Source organism: Empidonax traillii, unplaced genomic scaffold (assembly GCF_003031625.1).
Source record: "Empidonax traillii isolate 1590-97213 ecotype Southwest subspecies unplaced genomic scaffold, ASM303162v1 scaffold638:size627148, whole genome shotgun sequence".
NCBI lineage: Eukaryota > Metazoa > Chordata > Aves > Passeriformes > Tyrannidae > Empidonax > Empidonax traillii.
Genome location: NW_020955831.1, coordinates 45035 through 72728, shown reverse-complemented (window position 1 = coordinate 72728; position 27694 = coordinate 45035). Strand labels below are relative to the sequence as shown.

The following is a 27694-nucleotide window of genomic DNA, read 5'->3' as shown; positions in this document are numbered from 1 at the left end:
ATGTTTATTTAATCTCTCTGCTTTTCAGTATTTCTACACTTCATATTCTTATTTAACACCATGTTGCCATTAGAAAGACATCATCCTAATGGTATCTCATTTTTCATCCTTTTCACTTTCTGATTATAATGCACTAAAAGATGCATTTATATTCCTATTATTACAAGGAAATATTGAAAACAGTATGGAATAATTTTTCCTTCTCTCATACCCTTGTAATAAGCAATTTGTGCCCTCCTGTATAAGAAGCTACAGAACAGATTAAATTATCCCTTTTTTTAAGCTATGTCACAGTAGGACAGATTTTCTTATAGAATCATAAAATTTTTTGAGTTGGAAGGGACCCTAAAGATTACTTATTTCCAATGCCACTGCCATGGGCCAGGACACGTTCCACTAGACCAGATTGCTCAAAGCCCCATCCAACCTGACCTTGAACACTTCCAAGGGTGGGGCATTCACAACTTCACTGGGCAACCTGTTCCAGTGCCTCACTACCCTCGCAGTAAAAAATTTCTTCCAAATTCCTTACTGATGTCCAATCTAAATCTACCCTCTTCCAGTCTGAAGCCATTACCCTTTGCCCTATCACTGCATGCCCTTCTGAAAAGTCCCTCCACAGCTTTCTTGCAGGCTCCCTTTGGGTACTAGAAGGCTGCTGAAAGGTGTCCCTGGAGCTTTCTCTCCTCCAGATTGAACACCCCCAACTCTCTCAGCCTTCATTAGAGAGGTGCTCCAGCCATCTGACCATTTCCATGACCCTCCCCTGTACTCATTTCAGCAGGTCCACATCCTTCCTATACTGGTGGTCTCACAGCTGGATGCTGTACTCCCAGTGGGTTCTCATAAGAGCAGAGTAGAGGAGCAGAATCACCTCCCTCAACCTGTTGGTCCCACTTCTTTTGATACAGCCCAGAATATGGTTAAAAATAATTATGCGATAAAATTATATGGTCTGGGTTGCAAGTGCACATTGCTGGATCATGTGAAAGTTCATGAAAGGAAAATGACAGGTGTGTTCTAATTATTAGTATGTAAGTCTTAAACTAGCTGAGAAAAAAGCTTCTAATCAGAACTGAGCCTTAGCTTGAAAACAGAAGCATGAAACTATAAGCTTTCAAAATCCCTGGCCTCATATATGAAACATAGGAATTGAACACACTGTACTGTTTATTGTGAAACCACATAGGGCCTTTAATGATTAGGGTTTTTTCAAGATAAAAAATTACAAATACCACTGCTCAGAGGCAACAACAATAAGGAGACCTGTTTTTGCTCCAACATATTTTGTAGAATACACTTTCACCTCTGTGAATGCAGCACGCTTCATCCATATTTGCACAAAAATAATTTAATCATATGTTAATAAGCAATTTAAAGATTTATTTTCTTTTGATACAATTAATTAGTTTTTTTTTTCTTCAGGGATAATCCATTTTCATCAAACATGAAGTCAGAAGTTCTGTTTCACATAATTTATTTTAGTTTCTCTGGACTCAGGATTTGGTGAAGCCAAAGCTCATGCAGTTATCCCCACAACTGATTACTAACACATTTGTTTTATTTTGCTTGGTGTACAGCAGAGGAAGCTAGTTATTAATATTTGGCAAGCTACTGATTTGCCACCATATGGCATATGAGAAAAACTTACCAAATCACACCTTCATGTAAGTATATTTGATAACACATTTCCATGCCCTTTTACCATAAGAAAAGGAAAAGCTTCTCTAAGAGATATGAACACTGCAAAAAGGTTGGGAAGCCTTTTGTCCCTCCTTTTCAGTATATACCTAGACGCAATTCCCAATTACTCCCATTCACTTCCCAGAGGTAAAGCTTTGGGACTGCTGACAGGTAGTTATCAGCACCTTATTAAGGGGCCACTCTGGGGACAGAAAAATAGGCAGCTGAACAGGGCAATGGAGCCTGAGCAACAGCAAATAGCCAAGGCAGTAACCCACTGCACCTGCTGTCCATTTGACCTCCAGTTTCTGTCCTCTGCTTTTTCTCTGTGTGCTTTATCAGGTGACACCCTCACTGACCTCCCAAGCAATAGAGGAATACAACTTCCAGGCATTTGGCTACCTGTCAAATGGCTAACTAAATAAAGGCTACTCAGATGTCTTTTCAGACCTCAGGCAGGTCTTCTCTCTTTTCCCAGCTCTCTCCAGTCACTAACCAAAATAATAAGAACTGTACTACTTAAATATTGTATTAAAAATAATTATATGATGAATATGTTATAAGGTTTAATGTAAAAACCCCCCATAGTAATTACATGAGTATGAGTTTAATTTTATATTAAATTTAAAGATATTTCACTCCTTCACTTGAATTTATTTTTACTTCCTCTTTAATCTGCGCATATCTGCATTTTATCAAATTAAAATTAAATATGAAAGGACAACCTACCAAAAATGATAGATGTTGTGCCCTTTTAACCACTTATTTCATATGTTGAGAAAGGATTTTTGTTTTTTGCAGACAGTTTGCTTTCGATTCCTTGGATATTTAGGTCATCACATTAAAACCCATACACCACTTCAGTTTCCTTTATTACACATTTGATTTTAAAAATCTTTAGGCAAAATTCTGCTCTCAGTTACACACATGCAGCACTACTGAAGTCACTAATTACCATTTCAACTTGTTCTTAGGGAAAGCAGATAAGAACGAGGGGAATGGTGGGGAAAAAAAGGACACCCCACAGAACAATAGGCTGACTAGCAAAGATAATTTAATAACATAGACGTAACTGAGGCTCATTATGAATATTCTCTTCTCTTTCCTCTGATTTTGTGAGTTAACATTCACTCAAGATCAGTGACATGCACGTTTTGTCAGTTTCATTTAAAAGATAAAGGGAAAATTACACATAGTTATAATTACATTTATAAAGACCATGCTGGCTTTCAAGTTTTTACTATTGCTATTTTGGGAAGGCACTAAATACTCACAGAGCAGTGAAATAGAAAGTCAGTTAAAACAAAAACAAGTAGTATAATCCCTACTAACAGCAAAAATAATGGTGAAAGCAGTGATACAGAGAGATTACATGAATTGCCACCACATCTTCCTCTACCCCTGAACTAAGCTATCTAAAATTACCTAAGTTAGGTCTGTAAATTTAATGTCTTGCTGTGCTGAGATGAAAAACAGCCTGGCTAGGTTGAAAAAACCAAAAAAAACCCTAGTGCTAATATAAACTCTTTTAGGAAGAGAGCAGACTTTTGATTAAATTACTTTTAATGTCCAAACTAAGTTGTCTTAGACCACAGCCAAGCAACCACTGCACAACCACTGCCATATGCTAGCAGGGGTAACAGCAGGTACGACATGCAGGGTTATGGCTGTAGAGCTCTGTGTCTGCTGTTCTACCCTGTAACCAAGAGACGCAGCACCCTTAGCTGCTCCCTGCCATATACTTCCATACCTGCATTTATCAGCTTCTCTAGGTCAGATTCTCTGCAACCAAGTTGCCAGAACATTGGCTGTGAGCTTTCTGTGCCTGATCTCAGCGCAATGTTCTCCATCCTGGCTTGAGCAGCCTTTAGAAAACATTCAAACCAAGACAGATGATTAGCCCCTAAAACAGATATGGACTTTACATGCCATTGTTTCTGCTTGGTCAAAGGTGGGGGTAGTATTTTTGAGTTACAGCAACATTTTAAATTAATTGTTTTTGCAGCAATTACCTGATTATGGCCTTTAAAACAATTTTCAAGAAATGCTATCAGAAGCACAACTGTATTGGCTGTCTATAATGTATTAAACCACTGCCAGTTTAGTATGTTTATTAATTTCACTAAACTGTATTTTAAGCTGTCAGTATCACTGACCTGACTCCAGTGAATGTTAAGATTAAAAATGTTAAAAGCTTTTTGCCATATATGTTGTAACTGTGTATAATAATACATTTTCATTACTCACAGGTACATTTCAAGAACTTCAGAGTTCTTATTTCAATCAGATAAAGGCTTGGGAGTCTGAAAGTTATTCCAATCTTTTTTCTAGATCTGTTGAGTCTGTAAAATTGAATTTGAAAACCCATGAGGGAAGACTCTTTCAAGTAGGTTTCTAACAGGCTGCAATCAGCCAGGAAAAACTGCAAAACACTTCTTACAATTTCTCAGAAATTTTGACAACCCTCTCCAATAGAAAATGAAGATACCTACAGAAATTATCAAATAATGGAAAATAAAGATTAATTACAGAACATCTTTGAATTGTCAAGCTTTGATTGATTCTAGAAATGTTTTCAAAGAATGTTTCTTCAGTAAATAGGTTTATCTTCACCTAGTTTTAAAATATAACTAAAAACAACACAGCAAGTGATAAAATTGCTTTCAAAGTGGCTACATATATATTTTCAGATGGTCTCAACCACTCCATAATAGTCAAAATATGAAAAAATGGAGATGGTTCTCCTTGTTTAGCTTACAAAAAACAATACTCGTAAACTATGCTGCTTGTTTGGGTTTTGACTCTTTATTTTTCTTTCTTTCTTTGGCTCTGTGTAGGCACCACTCAGCAACAACAGAAACATCTCTATGTTATCAACTGTGTGTTCAGCACAAATCCAAAACGTAGACCCATACCAGCCACTGTGCTGAAAATAAACTCTACCCAGCCAAAACCAGTAAAAGTTTCAAAGTTACATACTTTAAAAATCTTTACATCATAAAATATGAAGTCTGGTGCACAGCCATTTTGTGAGCATTGCTATTAAATGAATTAAATAATTGGATTTACAAAAGCAAAATACAGCAGAAAGATGATACTTGAAGATCAACTTTATTAAATCTCTTGAAATATAAATGATTACAGGACACTGTACTGCAAATCCAAGAAGTTTCACTGGAGCTTTCATTGTTTTGTGTTGTGTTGTTTTGTTTGTTTGTTTGTTTGTTGTTGTTGTTTGTTGTTTGTTTTTTTTTTTTTTAACTTATTCTGTGTGATCAGGTTTAAAAAGGTTTAGGAATAAAAATGGAACTTTTCAATTAAAATTATCATTGCCTCAAAAACTGTGAAAAACACGTCAACATTTATGGTAAATGGAGCATAAAACACAGTATTGTGAACATGATGGTCAAAATGCTGGGTAAATAAGTATTCTGCCTCAAAATCTTTTCAGTGTCAGATGTGGCTAAACATTTAAAGTATGGTTCTACTGTGAAAAGAATCTGTCAGAAAATAAGTGTTTCTTACTTTGGATGTCTGCTTATGTTTACTCATGTGACTGAAAACATCAGACTCTATTCCAGCTAGCTGCACTCATTTCATCTGCAAGGCTGGCCACACAGACATGATTGAGTGTGCCTACTTATGTCTCTGGCAGTTTGAACATAACTTTTAATTGGTTTCCAAGAATAAAATCTTAATTGATGATAAAGATTATGTATCAAAGCACAAGTGAGCAGTTTTGTTTGTGATAGCATTTGGGTAACATGAGTTTAATATGTCTAGGCTTCAGACTACACCAAACACTGTGAATGTTTAGTACCTTAGATTAGAGTACTTGAGTTTGCTTCATAGGTTGCAAATTGTGAGCAAACATTTCAAATTCTCACTGTGAAGAAATGGAGGGGAAAAAAATGTTAGAACAACAAACTTCGGGGAGCCAAGTGAAAACTTTCTTCCATATCCACCCCAGGCTGGTAGGACATCTGCTCAGTGCCCACCATCTGGGTGTGTCTAATTAGAGACTACCTGGAATAGGCTTTCAGAGAGCTATTACAGAAACAGCTCTGCTGCAGATACAGCTTCAGTCCCTAAGGGTTGAAAGATTACACTGCAAGAAAAAGGGACCACCGAGCAATGGGAATATCATATCACCTTATGCCGTAGTTTTGCAGAATGAAATGCTTCCAGAAGAGCTAAGTGTTGCTTGCACTTAGAATTTACATGAAACCCAACAGGGAGCAATGATTGCACAGAGCAGCAAGTACAAAGAGAGTGAAACAACACACTGAGACATAGTAAACACATACAGTCTCATACTGATGCTTCTGATGCATCGCAGTTTAGATTGATGTGATACAGATTTATTTTCTTTATTTTTTTCCTAGAAATATTGTTTGGTTTTGGTTTTTTTTTTTTTCATTTCTAAAGTATTATTTTCAGGCTTTAATATCACCTCAATTTCAAATCACATTCAGCTGAAATTTAACATACATCTTATCTGTTCAATTTCCCACACTCTAGCCAAAAAATCCCCTTAAAGATAAGTTCCAGAGTTTAAGCAAATTACAGTAGAGCCTCATAAGTAAAAAAAAAAAAAAAAAAAAAAAAGGTATTTTTCAGTTCTCTAGCTTTTTTTTTTTTTCTATGAAAGCATCATGTTTGCCTAGCATAGCACTTAACGCTTTCTGCAGATGGAAACACAACACTCACTATCTTTAGATAACTCAAGATAACTTTAGATAACTGAAGCAACTTCATTTGTACTGGAGCGACACTTATGTGGTTTGTCAGAGAGCCTGATTCCTTTTTTACCTTTTGATATTGACACTGATCCTAAAACTTCTTTTTAGAAGCTTTCTTCTCTTTACTTCTTTTATAGAGCTTGCAACAGGGAAGAAAGAGCTGTGATTTAGTCGAGCCCTGCCATAACCATGGCACAGGTTGGCTCGTGGCTTATGGCACAGTGCCTGCTGCAGAGCTGTCTGGTCACCTTCGCTGCTGTCCTCAGAAGAGCCACCTTCAGCTCTGCCATTTTGTTAAAATATGACCATGCTTTTAAAAACACAAACCATAACTGGAGTAACACATCACAAAGCTTATACCTGCTCTATAAGTTATTTCAGTTATGTCTTGATTACAAAATACTTGTTCTTGCCTGGGTCTTTCAGGCTACCTTCTGTGTCTCAGATTCCTCATTCCACCATGTCGCTATCTTGCACAGCAGCAGGAACAGTACCTGTAGGGAGATAGCTGACTGTGAGGCTAACTCCTAAATGATCCTGCTCTTTGGCCTCCACCACAGCCTGTCTTGTGCTTGGAGCCAGCTGTGAATAGACACCTCCAGATCTGGTGTCATCTTTGGGGCTGACACCAGAATAAGGTCCTCTGTAAATAACTGGAGGAGTTGTGGCCAGGTGCCATTCCCTTGTCCAAGAACCATTCACTTCATGTTACTTAAATCTTTCACTTTCTATGTTTATAATTTTCCCTAATAAGAGGTGATCTGAATACAGTGTAATATAATACATATGGGATTGCAAACGTTAATGATATGTTTACCTACAACAGTGGCGGTATAACCTATATTCTTTGGAAGAGAAAAATATTCTTCCTTCAGGTGAGTCTAACTTTTGTCAGAATTCAATGCAGCTTCACAGTTTTACAGGCTCAGTGGGGTTTTCAAGCATAGAAAGATGATTTGTCAGGTTCTTACTGGTAGCTTAATAAAACTGTGAATCAGTGAAAGCCACTGTAGTAAATATGAGGATGGTTTGAGACCAGTAGCCTCAGCTTTGACTATACAGTGTACAAATCCATTGTCTTCGGGGTGATCAGAGCTCAGCGATCTAATGACAAGCACAGGAATGCATTAAGCTGGTTCAGATCAGAGGCACACAGATTCAAGAGTGAGTGACCTGCAAACCACTCACTTATGCTTGCACTTTTTAAATACTTCAGGCATGCAGAATAAAGGATGTAATGCTCTTCTAAAGAAAAAGAAACCCTATGCTGATATTTGTCACATAAAAATACTGGAATAAGTCTATGCAAAATGCTTAAAACATCCTAGAATCATTTAATATTTATGAAAATTTTAACTATGCTTACAGATCTGCAATTATGTTCCTTTTGCACACTGACATGCTGGGAACTCTACTGTTAAAATCATCTTGATATGCACAAGGGTATCATGCAGTCTCCAAGCAGATCTTAGCTCCATTTCTTACTTCCCAACTGAACCTTCACAGAAGTTTGCAACTGCCACATTGCAAAAGAGAATCGATCTTCAGTAAAAATTTTAAAGATAAACATCTCATATGTTAGAAAGTTTTCAAAAAGCTTTTTAGTGTTTTTTTTTCTTACCTTGGCAACAAAATCCTAAACACTGTTTTGATTTTGGTAGTGGAAAAAAAACTGAAAAAATGAAAATCAGCATAATCAAAGATGATTCAAAATTTGTGCTGAACAACTTCATGACATATTTCTCCAAAATAATACTAAGAAAGGTGAAATATTTTTGGTTTGGAAGTTTCAAGCTTTGATTACAAAACAAATACTATTTTAGGTCCTCCTAATCTTACAGGTCAGTGAACTAAGAAAAAATAGTTACTTCTTCAGACTTACATGTCATAATTCTTTTTATTTGCATGTCACAAAAAGAAATATTAGAAGAAAGGCAAATATTTTTTCTATATATCTCTGATTCCTCAATAAGATTGGGTCCTAATGACTCCCCAGGCAACACTATATATACTTCAAAACATCAGTATAGGTATGTGAGACAAGAAAATACTACATCAGTGTGGTCCCAATATGGGACAAGAAAGGAAAATGAAATTTCTGCTCACAGGTTAAAGATCTGCTTGATGAAAGGGACCAGTGGCAAAAGCAAATGTATTTTATATTACCATAGTGTGACATACCATTTTTATTGTAAAAATGTAAAGGAAAGGCACAGTGAGGATCTTAAAAAAAAACCCAAGCAAAACCAAAAACAAGTGTATGGAAAAGCATCTTTAAAGGTCATCAGTCTTTACTATGGCCTCCAGTCAAAAAAAAAAAAAAAAAAAAAAAAAAAAAAAAAAAAAAAAAAAAAAAAAAAAAAAAAAAAAGAACTGAGTGTTGCATGTCATCACTCTACTAAAATACAGGTGAGAAAATATCCTTTGAGATAAAACACTCTGAACTCTGGCAGCAACTGCCTGACATTCTTATATTATTTCCCTCTTGTCTTAAATACTACTAGCAGAATTTTTCTTAATATTCTCAGTTTAATAACCATGTCGTCAGTGTAGGTCATCTTCTATTCCTCATACACAATGGACATTTTACACAAACAGTAGTTTAAAATTAAAAGCTGCATGCTTTAAATCTATTTTAAATAAATATTTCAATATGGTTGAAATTAATGTTAAGATTAAACAATATATTGCTTTGCAAAATTGGGGCATAAGATCTGTAGAAATTCTTGGTAATTCACTGAGATGTAGAACTAATTTCCAAATATAGTGGAAAAACATTCAGAACTGTTGTGAACATCTGTAAAAATAAACGATCATGAGAATTCATAAACCTAGTGAAAGATATGCTCTTTGTAACTTTTTCAATTGTATTTTCAGAGTATACTGCAACATTCCTCTTTGTTTTGCAACAGCTAGTCTCACAAAACTCTCTGGACTGGAAGAACCCTATTCCTTCTAAAAATAAGGTGAGCTTTCTCAGCAAATGGGATTTTTTTGTTTGTTTCCCATGGATAAATAACCAAAAAAAAAAAATTGCTAATGTACATATCTAAGATTGTATGTCTCGTGTGGAACTGAAGAAACAAAATATGGAACAGCAAAAAAAATAAATAAACAAAATTGGTATGGTCCCGGGAGTTCTGGCTAGGCTTCATTTCTCATATTGCAGTCCTACTTCATTGTTAGAAGGAAGTCCCTAAATGCAGAAGGGGGATTAGGGCGGAAAAACAACTGAGGAGAAGAATGAGGTTCTGAGTTGCCCAGATACATAAATCTATCTAAAAACTTGAGTTTATCTATTTTTTTAATGTGAGAATACAGTTGCAGTTCTGTAAATCTGACATTGCTTTACCTTAAAACTGAAATTCTGTCAGATTCTGATTTGAATTAAAAAAATGAAAATTGCCATACAAAATATTAGATAATCCCAATAGACTTTTATTATATAATATTTAGCGTTCTGCAAATTGGAATACAATCTGTATTCCTATGTGTAGTTCAAGTACCTATGGAAAAAAATTCAAACAACTAGGGGCCCCATTTTTCCCCTGTGTTAGAGAAATAATTCAATATGACATTTTATTTCTCTAGTTTGGATGAGACATAGTATAGTATGGATGAACATACACTACAGATCAGATTTTAAAGGCGTTTATCTTCCTGATGATAAAAATAAAGATATTTTTAACAAGGAAAAGACTATTTGTTAGTCTCTATCAGATAAACTTTGTGACAGGGATTAAGTATTTGCTAGCACAGTGTGGGAAGAGAAAAAACAAGTGTGTGTGACCTGTGAAACCCAGTCCAGTTACCAGGGAGGGCTGCCAAACTTCTGTACATCCATTTGCCTGTTACCACCTGAGAGTGAAGAAATGTGCTGAGACAGATGTGTGCACAATATCAGAAACATAGGGGCACTTCAACTCTCATTTATGCCAAAGAAAACACCCAAAATTGTGAATTTCTGCCTCATTATCTGAGTATTACAGTCTTAAGCTCTGCCAGGGGAAGTTTAGGTTGGATGTTAGGAAGAAATTTTTTACAGAGAGAGTAATCAGACATTGGAATGGGCTGCCCAGGGAGGTAGTGCACTGTCCGTCCCTGGAGGTATTTAAGAAGAGAGTGGATGTGGCACTTAGTGCCATGGTATAGTAAGCACAGCGATGTTGGGTCAAGGGCTGGACTTGATGATATTGCAAGTCTTTTCCAACCCAGTTGATTCTATGATTTTATTTAAAAGGTAGTGTTGAAAATCACCACTCAGAAAACCTGCATGATACTCTCACTTCTCATCTACACAATCATCAAGAATAAGGTATCCCAGACAGAAGTGATATATATTTGAAACATCTCATTTCGCTAGATGTTTAGTCAGAGGACTTCTGAGTAGTTTCAGCAGGACCTCTTCACCAAAACTTACTTGCAAGAGGGTTTCAAGACGTCTTTTTCTGGGACTTCCCTTGGTTTCTTCCCCACTGTCCTGAGTTCCCCCTGCCGCCCAGTGTGGCTTACCCTCCTCCCTTCCCTGTCATTCCAGTGTTGTCAAAAGCTTACACTCACAAAACAATGGCAGTAGAAACTATTCCCTCTTCATGCAGAGTTATGACTGGATAAAATGATGAAGAATGCACCAGATAGGATTTCCACCCATGAATTCTATTACATTCCTCCATGGCCCACATATCTCAGGTAAGCACAGCCTTGGATGCATATAAAATGTGAGCGAAAGCCTGCTGACTGCAAACAAAACCTTTAAGAACATAACTACTCAGAAAATCACTTGGCACATGTTTCATTTAGAGAACCCTTTAAAAAGTACTGAAGTCAGTGAGATCAAATATATAAAAGTAAGCAATTGGGATTTATTACTGGAATAACCGAAGGATATAAGGTAATACAGTATGCAGTTTCATTTCCTTTCTCCACAGTCATTCCTTTATCATGCTCTTCTGTTCCTTGTCAATAACCAAAAATTCAGGGGCAAAACTGGAGCCAGAAAGTTCTGAGGAAAAATCTAAGTTAAACTTTGCTTATCTGCCTAATTTCCCAGCTGCAAAATGTAAGAAAACATTTGTTTGCCTTCTCCTGCTGTCACTAGTCTAAGGACTGACAAATCTTTATTACATTTGCAACGATTCTTCTTTGAGAAAAAATTTCTCTTTTTTGAAGATTCTTAGTCATCACCGCACTTAGTTAACATCAGTTGCTACAACACAGCCTTCTCCTGATGTCATTCAAGGTGTACATAGCTATTTATATACTTTTCAATTATTTCCCCTTTAATTTGTTGTTTGGGTTTTTTTTAAGAAACTTGATAAGAGATGATGTTTCCTTAATTTAAATACTTAAACTTTTGAAACAAAACAAAACAAAACAAAACACAAAACCAACATGAAAATAAATTCTGACCGCACCTAAATGCAAAAATACAAATATTTAAATATTTGGTACAAAATGTCTAACTCTGTACTGCTGTTAAAATGATCAAGGTAGAAATTCCACGATTCTTACCAGATAAGAGTTTAAATCATTTACTCATTAAATTTAGTCAGAGCCTGTTCTGGGATTGTCTTCCCCCCAGTTTGCATTTCTCTCTCTGTTTTGATGACCAAAATCACTTGTCTCTGGAGGTCAGATAAAAAGCAGTGTTTAAGTTAGCAATACTGGAGAAAAAACCCCAAACCTATAAACAGAATAAGGAAAGATAAAATTAAAACGGTGAATGTTGTTGTCCAGGCTGAAGTGCAGTCTGACCTTTCTTTGACTGTAATGAGGATTCTGTTCTAAAAATTTGCTTCCTATGCCACCACCCCAACATCTTTATGTTTATTCATAAATTCTAAAATCTGTGAGTTAAGCAAGCCTTGATATTCATAAAACTGTGAACCTGTGAAAAACTAAAGCTAAAATTAAAAGCACCTAAATATCTCCCAGATATCTTGCAACTTATTGCTTAACTCATAAAAAAAAAAAGTTTTACATTTCATAGGAAAATATTTTTATTTTGTCATTTTAGAGATTAACCTACATCTGCTAAAACTCATATTCAGGCCTACATAAAATTTGGTTTTATTCAGTATGCAGGGACTCGTCTTTCCCTTAAAATTTCTAAGTAAAATACAATCCAAGGTATTGATTTTGTCCAACGATGAAGAATGGTAAAAATTGCAAAAGAAAATTCTCTCCTCCTAATCCCAAATAAAACAAAATACATTAAAAGAAAAAGGGAAACAAAACAAACAAAACCACAAACAAAGAAACAACCCTCAGCCAGACCTTAATTTTAAATAATCCATGCACAGTCCTTCCCCCATGTATACCAACAGACATCATGGTTATCATCTTAACTCACTAAACTAATCATGCCCAGAATTTTTTAATAAGCATTAAAATCTTATCCTGTTTTTCATCTGTTTTCCTAACTTTTTATTGCATATTTTTTCTCTTCAGCAGGTGAATTTCCTCCAGTTTCCTTGCACACACCCCTTCATCTGTGTTTTGTCTGTTCTGGTAACATATAAGCATTAAGAGTCAAGCTCTGCAACAAATATTTCTTCTTACTTTTCACCATCCTCAAGATTACACCTATCAAAGAGAGAAGTGACATTACACGGTGCTTTTATGCACAGCAACTACAGTACAGAGATAGTGAGGACATTAATCATAAAAAGCACCACTGTAAAATGCAATAAGCCCAGACGCATCTTTTTTTTTCTATTTGGTGTTAGTTAGATACCTAACAATGAGATCCATACAAGTGAGCTTATTAGCAAAAAGGTACTATAGCCTGCAAGAAATACAAAAGAGAAAAGTTGTATCCTAGATACCTTCTTTCTCAGAAATTATTTACTGGGGAAAACAATGTTGAACCCTTTTCTGTGTTAACAATTTAAAGCAACCTTATTCTGACAAAATGCAGAAGTGAATGATGTTACCGCCCTGAATGCCCAGTGGATACATGAGCTACAGATTATTTTAAGTCACTCTTCTGTTATGTGGTGGTTGAATGCTTATTTCCTACCTCCTAAGTGAAAGCTCTCTCAAGACCATCATTCTCTTGAAAAAAAGAAGGAAGCTGATCTGTTTTATGTAGGATCATTAAATATTCATCAGGTCAAAAGAAAAGGAGAATAGAGAAAAACTACAAAGATTCTGGTGGTTAAAACATGAGGAGGGTATTTTCCAAAAAAGGAAAGTATTAATGCTGCATTTGCAACATCTTGTGTGAGTTTTCTATCTACCTCACTGCAAAATGAAAAAAAAACCATAATATAACCTCTCCTCCAGCCATATTTTGCATAGGATGTAACTCTGAACTCTGAAAATGTCACGGACTGGCTTCCGAAAAAGAATTAGGTATATTTACTTTATGGTTTCTGACAGTGCTTAGGCATTAATTGGCTTCTAGCTGCTCAGCAGTGTAAAGTTCAGATGATCTTGTGTGCAAGCAGATTGAGGAGAGACTTAGCTGATATTTTAGGTACCCATGGAAAAAAAAAAAAATAATAGAATACTACTTTTTTAAAGTTTCAGGCAGGTGCTAAGATACTTCATTTCGAATTAGACAAATAAATGCATGTGGATGTCTAACTCTGCATGGCATACACCCACTTACTGTAGTAGTGTTGAATTTGATTTGTGTCTGATCTGACTGGGCTCCAGAGATATTGCTTCAAGTACCTAGCCAAATTTTGAGAACATTTTGTCTCACATTTATAATGTAGGCCAGCAAATTTAAGTGCCTACAGAAAAGGTATTCTCAGCATTGCTTGAGGAACTTAGTGGTACAACTCAAGCTGTTAAAAGATATTTTAACAGTCTAAAGACTGACTAGAGTGTTCGAAACCATTTACATGCCCTGCACTTAGTCATATAAAGAAAAAAACCCAAAACCTACTCACAAGGTGCTTGTAAAACTCTCAGTGCCAAGTTACCTTTACAAATCTGGTCTGAGAATGTGCTGATGAAAACCATTTATGAACAAGACCTTACTAATCGGCCTAAAATCTCTACTGTTGATAAGAGCAGTACTGACATGATGCACACTGTGTCCACAAGTAAGTCAACACTCAAATCATAAAACACATTTGCAGTGTGAGAAGTGCAACTCATATTCTTTAATATAAGCAGTCTGAACAGCAGCACTGGAAATGAACCATTAGGGCATTCCTGCAAGGTAGCTGATGAGTTAGTGTCCCAAAGTCTCTTGTACTATGCTGTCATAAAACCTGCCCTGTCATCACTGTTACTGTCCCCTTGTGCTAACCAAAGTAAATCGATAAAGGTGGCTAAAATATAAAACATCCAGATTGCAGTATAGGTATTACTGAACTGCCACAACTGCAGCACTACAGTAAATCAGTAGGATGTGCTGGTTCAGTTCTTATCCCTTATCTTTCCTTTAAATCAGCCGTTCAGAGATCTCTTATTGCTGTGCAGTGGCCCAAAGAGAGGATTCCTTCTTTACAACTTGCCAGTTCAATTACTAGCTTCATATGGATTTTCGAATTTAAGGAGCTGATGCCTTGCTGGGATCTTTTGATTCAGGCAGGCAGTCTGAAACCTTAGTGCCTTTCAGGTCATTTATGTAAGATTTTCTTCAGAAGGAAAGGCTATAATTTGCTTTTGCTTATTTTTTACAAAGAAAAGCTGTTGTAGGAACTGATAATCCAACATTTTATCTTTCAACAATTCTTGGTACACCAGTGTTTGAATCTGGGTTGTGTGAAATAAAAGCAGTTGTTTACTTATGTTCAGTCACTGCCTCTCCCTCCACAAATATTAATAGTTCCCCTCCTTATTCCCTCGCCAGTATTGCAAATAATACTACCAAAATCAGTGCTTTAATATATCATACTAAAGCTATTTTTTCTATTCAACCAGGGTAAGATTTTTTTTCCCTCCTGATGAACTAGCAACTGGATGATCTTTTGAAGGCACACAGGACCATCCATTCTTTAAACAGCGAGGCACTTGTCTCAGTGGATTATGCTCAGTGATTGTTATTGGTTTAGGACTTTAAATGTGAACAAAAGGATTCATTCAAAATCACAGAAGAATCATGAAAGAATCCCAGGACTATCAAGCATCCGTTGAAAGCTGTCTGCAAGGGTTTGGTTTGCATTCAGGGATGAGGTGATATAGACTGAAAGCAGCAAAAAAAGTAGATGAATTTGGAGCTACTGAACCAGAAAAGTAGCAAGAAGGGCTGATAATTTGAGCATCTGTGTCTGTATCATTTCTTGTAAGACCATAAATTGTAGGCTTGAGCACCTAAACCTGCCTTCAGGCACCTTTTTCATCTGAATTCTCTCAAGGCTGTTGAAAATATTGATTACTGTTACCCTATTTCTAAAAGGACAACAAAAATAACAGGCTCAGAGGGAAGCAGTGAAAGTGATGGAGACACAAAAAGTTTTCCATGTAGAAATTTAAAGATTTAATCTGTTTAATTTAGAAAGGAGACAAAAATGTGTGTCAGGATAAAGATGTATACAGTAGGTAGGACTACACCAAAACTAAATTGTCTGTTCCTACACACCTTTTATATTCCAGATTGAAAGTCAAAAATGTTAAAATAGAAAAAGGAAATGTTTTGTAGAATGATGTGATCAGTTTAGAGAATGTACAGTCACTAAACCTAACAAAATGGGCATTAGAGAAATATCTGACATGCATGTGAACCCAAACAACTATCCCTTTTAAGAGTCAGGAAAGCAATAAGTAAATTGTGCTTGGATAAAAGCTAATCCCAAATAGATTGTGACATTATAACCTCCCTAAATGTGTATTTAACTTTCTGCTAGCCTCTACTTCTGGACATTTACAGAAAGAGGAAGTTAGATAGACTTCTAAGGTGATGTTACCAATTAGAATCGCTATGCCCATAACCTCATGCCAACCTCAGTGGTAAGACAAGCAGTCAACAAAGCTTCCAGTGAAAATCATCTGTTGTTAACAATGCATAAAAAGACGTGAATGCTTAGCTGAAATTACACCTCTGAGAGTACCAGCAGCAACATTTTCTGTCAATCCTGGTGCAGAATGGTGTGTCAGGAAATCCTAGGTCAGAGGTCACCTTACCTGCTACTTTCTGTGTCCTTATTCCCTCAAGAACCTGTTACTGGCTGTTTCCTTGTCTCTTCAAGACTGCTCCATAGGAGTATTCATATCTTGAGTGTTTATTCATTAATATCCTTTAAGCTTCTTATGAAAATAGAAGGATGGTCCCGAGGTTTTTTAACATAAATGACAGCAGTATCTTTAGCAGTGTCAATTTGAATCAAGTCCAAGGCAGCATTAAAAGTGTTAATTTCTCTCCAGTAGATCTTGCAATGAAAACTGAGCGGTCTTTAAAGCTTTTCCTCTTCCTCTGCTGTCATTCTTTGCTTTCACACCTGCCTGAAGACTCCTCCTCTATTTCCAGTCTTTGCCTCTCTAATCCTCCTCAGTGATTTCACATTTACTGCTGGCTTCTGCACAAAAGGTACTCAGACATAACTGGCAAGTAAGGATGTCTAGACATCGGAATTTTACTTTACTGCAATATTTCAGACAATTTTGGACTTTCACTTCATTCTGCGTCGTTCCAGAAAAAAAGTATTTTACTCTCTAGAAAAAGTTTTTAGCAAAGAGAACAGCTTATTTCATTTCTGTTGGTCTTCTTGCTACTTAGTTATGACCTGTTTAGCTTGCAGACTGACTAGATTGTCTGGGAACGTGACAACCAGCCTTGTCATCAACTTCATGGAAGAGAAATCAGGGCACAGGCAAACCCACCAGGTTCCCAGGTTCAGAGAAGACTGCCTAGCCTATGTGTTCAAAGCCAACTAGTGCTTGGCCTGTCAGGGTGACAAAAAGAATGCTTCACTTCTAATATGGGAGCCACCTGTTTAATTTTCCAGTCATCAGTTAACCTGTAGGATGACGCACTAGGCACCCATCTGGTTTTTCATAAGTTTTGAGAGAATTACATGTTTGCACCTTTCAGTTCTATAGAAACTTAGCAAAAATGTCTCTTATGGAAAGGTTTCAATCAGCTCTATCAGGATTCTTGTTGAACAAAGGCTGGAGGAATGTCAAACTCATGTTCGCACAAGGTCTATAATGGTTCCTTAATTAGGAAAAAACTACAGTGTACAGAACAGATATTGGACTGGATTGCCCATCCGTGGTGTTCCTTTCTACTAATAAGGGGAAACATTAAGTATCTAGGACTCATTAAATCCAAGGTTGACAGACAGATACACTGACTAATTGGCTGACATTCCATTTAAAGATACTCTAGTATATGCTGTTCCTCATTCTGTAGATATTTTTAGACCTCTGTTTTATGTAGATTTTCTTTTCCTAAGGTATTATTTTTATCTGCAATGTCTCTACAGTAGACTTTAAGCCTTATGGGATTCTCTAAACAGAGAATAATTTGTCCTTAACAGCATATTTATGATCAGTGATTTTTTTCTCTTAGCTCTTGTTAAGCCAGATTCTCATGAACACTTTTCTTATCACTCCAGGCCTTTCTAGGATTACATCTAATTTGCCACATGGAGTTATTTCTGCTCACAGAATTAAAGCCCTTAATCATATTTGGTTTAGTGACTCCCATTTGCTTAGTAATCTTGAGACTATTTTGCCTTCTGTTTCACCCTCCTCTAGGGCTGATGATGACTTGATTGATTTACACGATCCATCACTGACTGATTTCTTAAACTAGTTACCTTAGTGCAAAATATCAGTCATGTCTGTGCTTTTATTATTTTGGTTTACTGCAGAGTTATACACAAAAATGAGGGAGAAGAACACTAGACATGCATTCACTTTTCATACAAAATATCCATTAAAACCCATTTAATTTTGGCTTGTTAACATTACCTGCAGTTTTTTAATGAGAAGATGGGTAGAACATGATTACTTGTCATGAATGAAGAGCTGCCTTGTGCCATTGAAACTTTGCACTTGTTTCTTCTCTGAAAAATCATAAATAGAACTGAGCTTATATGAAAAAATAGCTCAGTTGCTGGAAAGCAACTTCAAAGAAAAATTATGTTCATAGACATGCAGGCAGTAGCTTAAAAAGCAGCTTTTATAAAACACATTTTATGTTTACAGTCACTCAGTGGCTGAGAACATAATACTTTCAAAATATGTTTAAAACCACTCTGTGGCCAAAAGAACAGCTCTTACAGAAAAGATATTAATGTTCAGAGTCATTTCATCATAAGAAATAAGCAACTTCTTGTTAATTTTTATAATTTACAGCTGATCTGTGGCTCTTAAAACAACTATCAATAGGACCTGTTTTATGTTCACATACATTATGTGCCCATATAAAACAATTTCTACATCTTTCAATAATACACATAAACATGCCAATACCATTACCTCAGCAACAGTATAATTAACAAAAAAAAATTAACACATTATCTCAACAACTCTAATGTGGGATATATCGAACTTAAAGATGATTATGCAAATAGTAAGACTCCTCCTTATATACTAAAAGAATTAATATTCAACACCATTAAAATTACCAACATACACATTTAGAGAAAACCCAACAGTTTAATTTTAATAAAGACAGTATTGCTTGGTAACCTAACAGCGGAGTTTGCACCAAAAGCTGCGTGTGATAAAATATATTATTTGATTTATGCTACTCATCCAGAGTAAAGTCAGCTTATGGATAGAAACATAATGATTTTAACTGATGTGACATGAGTTTTTAACTTTGTCCACACAATCACACACAGAATCATAGAATGGGTAAGATTAGAAGGGACCACAGTTTGGTCCACCCTCCCTGCACGGTCATCCTAGAGCACATTGCACAGGATTGCATCCAAATGGTTCCTGAATATTTCCAATGAGGGAGACTCTACAACCTCTCTGGGCAATCTGTTCCAGTGCATGGTCACCTCCACAGTAGAGAAGTTCTTCCTCATATTCAGGTGGAACTTCCAGTGGATTGGTTTCTGCCTGTTGCCTCTCATCCTACTGCTTGGCATCACAGAGAGGAATCTGGCTCTATCCTCTTAACACCCTCCCTTCAGACATTTACATACATAAATAAGGTCCTTTCTCAAAGCTGAACAGGTCCAGCTCCCTCAGCCTTTTCATGTAAGAGAGATGCTCCGTCCCCTTAATCATCTCTGTAGCCCTCTGCTGGACCCACTCCAGGAGCTCCATGTCTCTCTTATACAGAGGAACCCAGAGCTGGACACAGCACTCCAAACAAGGCCTCACAAGAGCTGAGTAAAGGGGCAGGATAACCTGCCTCAACCTGCAGGTGATGCTCTTCCTAATGCATCCCAAGATAGCATTGGCCTTCTTGGCCACAAGGAGACACTGCTGGCTCATGAACAGCTAGTTGTCCATCTCTACAGAGCTGATTTCCAGCAGGTCAGCCCACAGGTTGTCCTGATGCCTGAGGTTATTCTTCCCCAGGTGCAGGACTCTGCTGAATTTCAGAAGATTCCACTGTCAGTGTCTCTGACCTGTCAAGGTCCTTCTGAAGGACAGCACGGCACTCTGGGGTATCGGCCACTCCTCCCAGTTTTGTGTCATCAGTGAACATGCTGAGGAGGCATCTGACCCTTTATCCAAGTATTGATGAATAAATAAACAATACTGGGCACAGTGTTGAATCTTGAGGGACATCACTAGTGACAGACCAATTAGACCTTGTGCCATGATTACAACCCTTTGGGATCTGCCATTCATCCAGTTCTCAATCTACCTCACTGTCTGCTTATCTAATCTGTATCTCCTAAGTTTGCTTATGAAGATGTTGTGAGAGATAGTGTCAAAAGCCTTGCTGAAGTCATGGTAGAAATTATCCACTTGAAGGCTTGAATATACGTGAAGCAAGACTCAAACCTTTTACATGAGTTCAATGCCAATACTGACGTTTTGGAACTGTAAAAATAGCTATCAGAAACCAGTTATCCAGTGTTACCATTTTTTAACAGCCCAAACTGCTCAGACATTTTGTTTTGTACATGTCTGTATATTCTTGTTTGCCACAGCTTTCATTTTACATAGATTCTCCCATCTAACAGCATTTGTCAAATTTCTTTGTTCTGCTGACATCATCCAACACCCAGTGTGTATGAAAAGAAAATCACAGTATGACAATAATCACAGTCCTCGAACCAAGCAAGTCCTGATTCCCCCTGCCTTTTATCTAAACAATTTTTTTCTTTTTTTTTTTTTTTTTTTTCCACACAGTGAAGCTGTTTAGGTTGCCTAATGATCGATCATAGTGTCAAGAAACATTTTTCTTTCAGAAGTTTTTGTTGTCTACCTGTGATATTCTCTTGAAATCTCAGTGTTGGGGTTTTCCTAATTTTTGTTTTGTTTTACATTTTGTGCAATGTCCCATATAAAGGCAAAAACACTTTCTGAGAAAAGGCTAAGGAGCCCTAACCTGCCTTTCCTTCTTCTCCTTCCTTAAAACTCACCTTTCTACACAGTGGCTAAAAATACTTAGTCTGATGACCAGTGAAGTAGATGTTTCATTTCACAATTAAAAAAAAAATAAAATCAAGAAGACAAGAGCCGTAATTTAAAAAGCAGCTGTTAGTATCAGTGAAATCAGTGAAATCAGTGAAACACCAGTTGTGATGGGTAAACTGCCATCTATCATAGCCCCTGGATGGAGTACAGAAAGGTAGTGATAGGACATGAATTTTTCTAAAAAAAAGGCCTGACTGACCCAGGTCACCAGGTCTGACCCAGGTGATGGACAAATCTGTACACTGTAATAAAGTACTGAATTAAAGGACATGTGGATATGACCCTGTAAGGTAAGATTCAGTACGGTTTTGCAGCTCTTCATATAGCTGCTCTTCACGAAACCTATTATTGGGTTCATCAGTGAGTATATAGCTCTAGATTACTTGTATAGATTACAGTAACTAAATTTCAAAAAAAACTTTCAACAAGGTTCCTAAGCAAAGACACTTTAAAAAGAGAAAAGAAAGATTAAGACACAGGAACCTTTCCTAAAATAATATTCAAATGAAAAGAGAACTCAAACCGTTGGAATAAATTGCCAATCTTTATATGACAGAGGGGTTGCCGCTGGCATTTCACTTGGATCTGAATTCATAGGTTGCCAGTAAAACAGAATATATGAGCAGGTGATAGCTGGACAAAATGAAAGCTTGTCTGCAAAGTGTTACAGGGGAATCTTAACGTAGCACGTATCTGAGAATATCGAACTTCACACTGAGAAAAACAAGGAGGTATGGGGAAAAAAACCAACAAAATTTATCAGTACTTTCACAGAGGTGGGTTGTGGCTCAGTAGCCTATTAAGTCTTGATCCTGAGATCACTGTGGAAAATCCTCCAAAGTTTTCACCTCAGTGATCAACATCAGACAAAGAAGAAAAATGATTAGTGGGAATAATTAGACAAGAGAAGGCGGATTAAAAAAACATAGTCAAGATTTTTTTTATCTTGGATATGACATTCAACTCCTATCATGATATCTAAAGACTTGATAACACCAGAAACAAGCATGGAGACCAGGGTGGAGTTGAAGGGACTTCTGACAGGTTATACTGTCAGTTATCTGTCCATGATTGTGTGTAATGCCATTCAAAAATGTCTTTGACCTCAGTGGTTTCCCAAAGTAATATCTTCCACAACAGCCTCAAATACACTTTTGGAAGTCCTTAAAAATATATCACTGGAAGCTAAGAATCTATATCAAAGGAAGAATTACTCAGTAATTCCTCCAGCGCCTTATAGTCCTTCGTTCCCCAGCCTCTGCTCACTGTAAGCTTCAGGTGAAACTCAGGGACATGATACCAAGCTAAGCCAAACCAGATTGCAGGTTACCACCCACTAGTTCCTCAGGTTAGTTCTCTCTGTATTGTAGTTCTTGCACATGAAACTACATAGATGGATATGTTAAACATATGTTCCGTTTGTGGATGTATAAATACACATCCCTTTTCAATATTCAAATACAAGCCAAAGTTTAAATAAAATTCAATTAACTATTAAATTCAGAAGGAAAACTGCCAGAAAATTTATAGAGACTACTTTTAACTGACAGTACCATGGAAAGTAAATTCATAACACTCTTCAGATAGCTGCCTTACACCATGGAGGAACATAGTAAAAATAACTTGATTCCTACTTTCTCTTATCATTGGCCATTTTAGTCTGCCATGATGACCTGTAGTTTGTAGAATCCCCCCCAGTCAACAAGGAGTTAATCTAGTGGAAAAGTAGGAAATGAAATTGCTTAGGAAAGAACATACAGTATGTATAAATTATGGAATTGATGGGTTTACTACACCCATAGCTGATCTATGTATAAGCATAGAGAAATAATGGAAATACCTTAGAAAACAATTAGGACACTGTGACAGTAAAAGTTAGAAATTTGCTGTTAAAATCATCATATTCAGTGAAATAAATGTGTTAGAAATGCAAATTAATTTATGTGCACATTTTCATGTATAAAAACATAAAAATGTATAGTAATATCTTTCCTTGAATATGTGCTTAATGCTGCTATGCCCCCATTCTCAGTCATCTGGAATGATAGCTTTAATAAGGGGATAACCTTGGTTTAAACTCATCATATATTTGCATGCTTACGTCAACTGTATTGCAACAGAAGCTGGCAAAGCTGCCCGAAGGAACAACGCAGTTGATTAAACTACACTTAAGGACAACATATTTTGCTAATACTAACTTAACAAATGGGAATATTAGTGCCCCGGTTTCAGTTGTCATAGATAAATCTCCATTTCTGATTTGCTGTACATTTTGAAATTTATATTAAATCAAGAAAATATTTTAAAATAAAGATATTGATAAAAACAATGCAATATCAGACCCCCCCCCAGACACACACATTAGGAGTCCAGCTCTTAAGCTTGTATAAGTCTCTTACTAGGCATAAGATGACAGCATAGCAATCTCTGTTCTTAAAATATTAGTTCTGTGTTGTAATCTGACTCCATCTGCTGAGCTTTTCTGCAGGGAATATCACATCACTGTCCTTTCCAAAATAAATTCTTCACCATAAGGTATTCTGCACCCCATTTATTATGTGAGCAATGCACTGTCAACTTTGGAGGTACAAATACCCTTCCACAACACGAAAACTGTGACCACTTTGAAAGGATCAGAAAAAACAGAAGTCATAGATGAGTACAGCAGTCTTCATGTTACAGCATTACGTAACCAAAGGGCTTTTCAATAGAAGATCTTTTTTGTTTGTGTCTGGGATTGATTTTTCTCTCCGTAATATAGGAGCAGATTACAGTGCATGTATGGAAGGAGCAAGGCTAGCTGGCCATCCAAGCTTTGGCATAAAATAGGTTTGGATCCCAACTCGCAGTGAGTAACCACTGTTTTAGCATTTTTTCTTGAGAGCATATGAAGCAATTTGGCTCCCAGTAAGGAATGCACTGCTAAGTAAAAATAGCAATCTTAAAATTATCTCTTCAGAAAAAACCCTAAAAGATATACATTACCACTATCTTTTTTAAGGAGTGCTATTGATAAAAAGGAAAAACAAACAAGGCCTAGAGTACAGAAACTGTAGGAGAAATTTCAGTCTGTCCTCAATGTAAATTTGAAGGGAAAAAGTAAATTTCCACCTACAACATGTGTGGAAAGTAACATAAGTTCTAAGAAAATCTTCCATGAGAAACTTGGACATGACAGATATGTCTAAATAATATCTATGTGAAGAAAATCAGATCTTGAGGATGTTACAAATTTTCATCTTTTTGCACGTTTTCCAGTAAAACATCACCAAGGGCCAGGATAAAGTTGATGCGAGATTTTATTATAACTCTGTAACTATGCTGTGCCATTACTTCAGCCATCGCAGACTCAGAAACAGCAATTATAATGAAGTCCAGAGACATCACAGAACTGAGAACCATGCAGCCATGAGAATTTCTAAGGTGTGTAAGGGCTCTGAAAGACATTTTTTTTCCCAAGACTCAGCAGTCCCATACAGTCCTCTCTTATGGCTGCAGACTGTTGTACCTCAAGGATGATTTATACAATTCACTTTATTTCCCTGTCCAAGTGGAAGATATACTGTGTGTTTACATTGGATGTAGGATTTTATATAGCTAACTCTCAGTCCCTCTGTTCCCCTTTCAACATAATCTCTGGCACCCATATTTTGCTCCTTATTATCAATAACCTTGGGATAAAGTCTCAAAGTGAGAAAAACTTTGAATTCAAATGTCATATAACAATAAAAGACAGCAAGTCACTAGTCACAAAAGCTTATCAGGGTCATATAATTGACTAGTAAGGGTGGAAAAAGTCATGTTGCAGTGCATTTCCCACAATGAAAACAGTATGCATGAGTGCAGTTCATAATCAATAATGCTGTGAAACTGTAGACAGTGAAGTTAAGGTCGTTTGGTAATTGAAAAGTGGCAACTAGAAAACGAAAATGGGGGAAAAAAAATGATGAAAGGAAGGGTTTATTACTTAAGCCAAGACGACCATATGCTGTACCAGCTGAAAAATCAAAGAGATTTTCAGTGTCAGCCTCAGGCACTGGTAGGTTTAAGCATCTCTATAGGTGAAACTGAACAGTACTGATGATAGAGAGCAGTAGTTTTAGATCCTCTGAGAAATCTCTGCTTGCAAAAGAAAGCATCAATAAGAGTGAACAAGAGAGTGGAAAGACCTACACTGGAGAAGGCACAATCTCCTGGCACATTACAAGCAACAGAAGGCACTTCTGGATATTTTTGCTGCAAGACAATCTAACAGAAAAAAAAATATCTGCTTTAGTAACCACTAATTGAAGTTTTCATTTAGGGCACTCTTTCCTTGCCTTCCATTTTCTGAACAATTTTCATACATCTCTTAATTGTTTTTATAGAGGAAAATAACATCTATAATGAGTAAATCTTCTAGATATAGCGAATGTTACTGAATAAAGAGAAGATCAAGAAGATCCACTTTTGCCATGGCATCTACTGCTGTTTTTCCAAAGGACAGTAAATTGGAAAACATTTGTTTTAAAACATTGTATGCATGACACAGCATGCTCAGTTGTATCTCATTTAGTCATGCAACTTCCCATCCATGTAAAAGTCACAATGTGTGGCAAACCTTAAAGAGTGTTTCCCATGAAATAAAAGCCCTGTTAGCATTTAATCTTTTACTGCACACATGTATTTAAGAAAATAAGAAAGGAAGATGGAGGGAGAGCATCAGAGTGTAAGAATGAACGCATGCACTGCGTTTCGCTGTATAAACAACATAATTTTTTATGTTGCTCAGATCTCTCTGATCAAGTTTTAAACAATTTAACAGCCAACCATACACTCACTGATGAGAAAATTTTATTCTGACATACATCAAAATATAATAAATATTTTTCATCTATGAATAATACAAATGTAAGTAATATCATTATGTATCTCTATAGGGTAAACAATATAGGGAATTTATAGGCAAACTAGTGAACTAGTCTCTGCAGTTGTATAAGATTAACATGATCATCCCTACATGTCTACTCACATTTCACTTTATCACATTATACCAAGCCTTATCACAAATTTAAAAAATCTACCTCTTTAATTCTGTATAGCAACTTGTGTAGACAGCCAGTTTCCTCAGATTCACTTAAAAAACATCCCTCTGCCATTTCAGACTCAGAAAACTTCCAAAAAGTGTGAGCAACTACAGGTAGTATTAAATGACTAGTACTGGCTTGTGAAGTACTTGGAAAAGACAGTTTAGGAGAGAAAATGGCAATAGGCTGGAACTGACACTGGGAAGGTAAAGGACTCCTAAGGCAGAACAAATTAATTTCTGGTATCCGCAGGGAAACCCAAAATGCCATCTGGCAGCAGGACACAAGCAGTGTGCTTATGTAGCAAACATGCTGCTCAGGATCACCGCAGAATCAGCCATCAGACAGAGACTCAAAGGGCCCATTATTTCTATTCTCCTGCTCCAAAGCAGGATTGATGCTCTTTGTGTCATTCCTGGCAAGTATCTATCACACTGTAAAAATTCTTCAAGAAAAAACCTATTCCAGTGCTTCGGTATCCTTACTACAGTCCACCTTTCTTTAGACAGAAAATGATTCTGTTCTCTGTACACTAGGTTTTTGAAAACTTACCATGTTACCAGACAATCTTTTTTTTTTTTTTTTTTAGATTAAGAATCTGATGTACTAATGATTTTCTTGGACATTAGGTTCTTGTCATCTTAAGTCAGTCTTGCAGACTCCCATTCTTGCATTGTGAACGAGGTGAGGAAAATCATTACTTTCAGCATGCACAGTATAGCAGGACTTAAATAAAGAATTGTCCCTAATGCATAATTAGGAGATCATGCAAGTGCTGTAGAAGTTTAACAGCCACAAAGACAAGACAGTTAAATGACAAAAATTAATCTAATTCTGTACAGTAAACAGTTAATTTAGTCAAGGAAGAGGGGGGAATGCACCTCAATATGTGACATAAAAGGTTTGGGGGTATGGAGAACCCCTGGACTTCAGCATGCCTTCCCTGACCATCTCTTTCTATTCTCTTGTCCTCAAGACTTAAAGTCATTGGCACTCATTTTGGAGGAGAGTAAATTTGTAAATCAGCAAACAAAGCTAAAAGAAAACTGTAATCTGCATATTTCTAAGCACAGAGCATTAGAAACATCCCTAATAATAAATTTTAGAAGGTATATTTTTATTTCATCCTTATCTTTCTTTCCTCAGCAGGAAACGTACATTGAGACAATTAAGTAATTATGCAATTAGTTATCAAGTGTTTAAAGTTTCTTACTCACCCACTGGAGACATTTCTGGGACACTGGCAACATAAGGCCCATCCAGAAACCTTGGTTCATTGTCATTAATGTCCTGCACTTTGATGATGAACTCTGATTCAGGCTCTAGTGGTTTCTTGGTGTCAACATCCACAGCCTGAGCTCGGAGTGTGTAGAAAGGTTTTTCTTCTCGATCTAGGCTCCTTATGGCATGAATGTCTCCTGTGGTCTCATCAATAGTAAAAACCGTGCCAGCACCATCTCCTGAAAGGGTATATTTAACAGTGCCGACTCCCTTGTCCAAGTCAGAATGAAGCTTGAGAACAAAAGGAAAAATGAAAGGGAGGAAAATAACATTAATGACTTTTCCTAGGAGTTTGTTACTCATTGCAAAAATACAGAACTTATTCTTTTCTGTCTTAATTCATCCATTTCTGCCTTAAATACCAAGATGCACATTTTCCTGTCTATTAGTATGATAAATCTCTAT

General features: G+C 36.6%; 1 protein-coding gene across 1 annotated transcript in view; it reads right to left on the bottom strand.

The window, feature by feature from the left end:
• The window catches only part of CDH12 (cadherin 12), a 151334-nt gene that overhangs the window by 97665 nt on the left and 25975 nt on the right, over positions 1-27694 (bottom strand). Inside the window, exon 2 of the mRNA XM_027899099.1 lies at positions 27226-27520. Within this exon, the coding sequence (XP_027754900.1) occupies positions 27226-27520 (295 nt within the window). The remainder of the gene's footprint in view (positions 1-27225; positions 27521-27694) is intronic.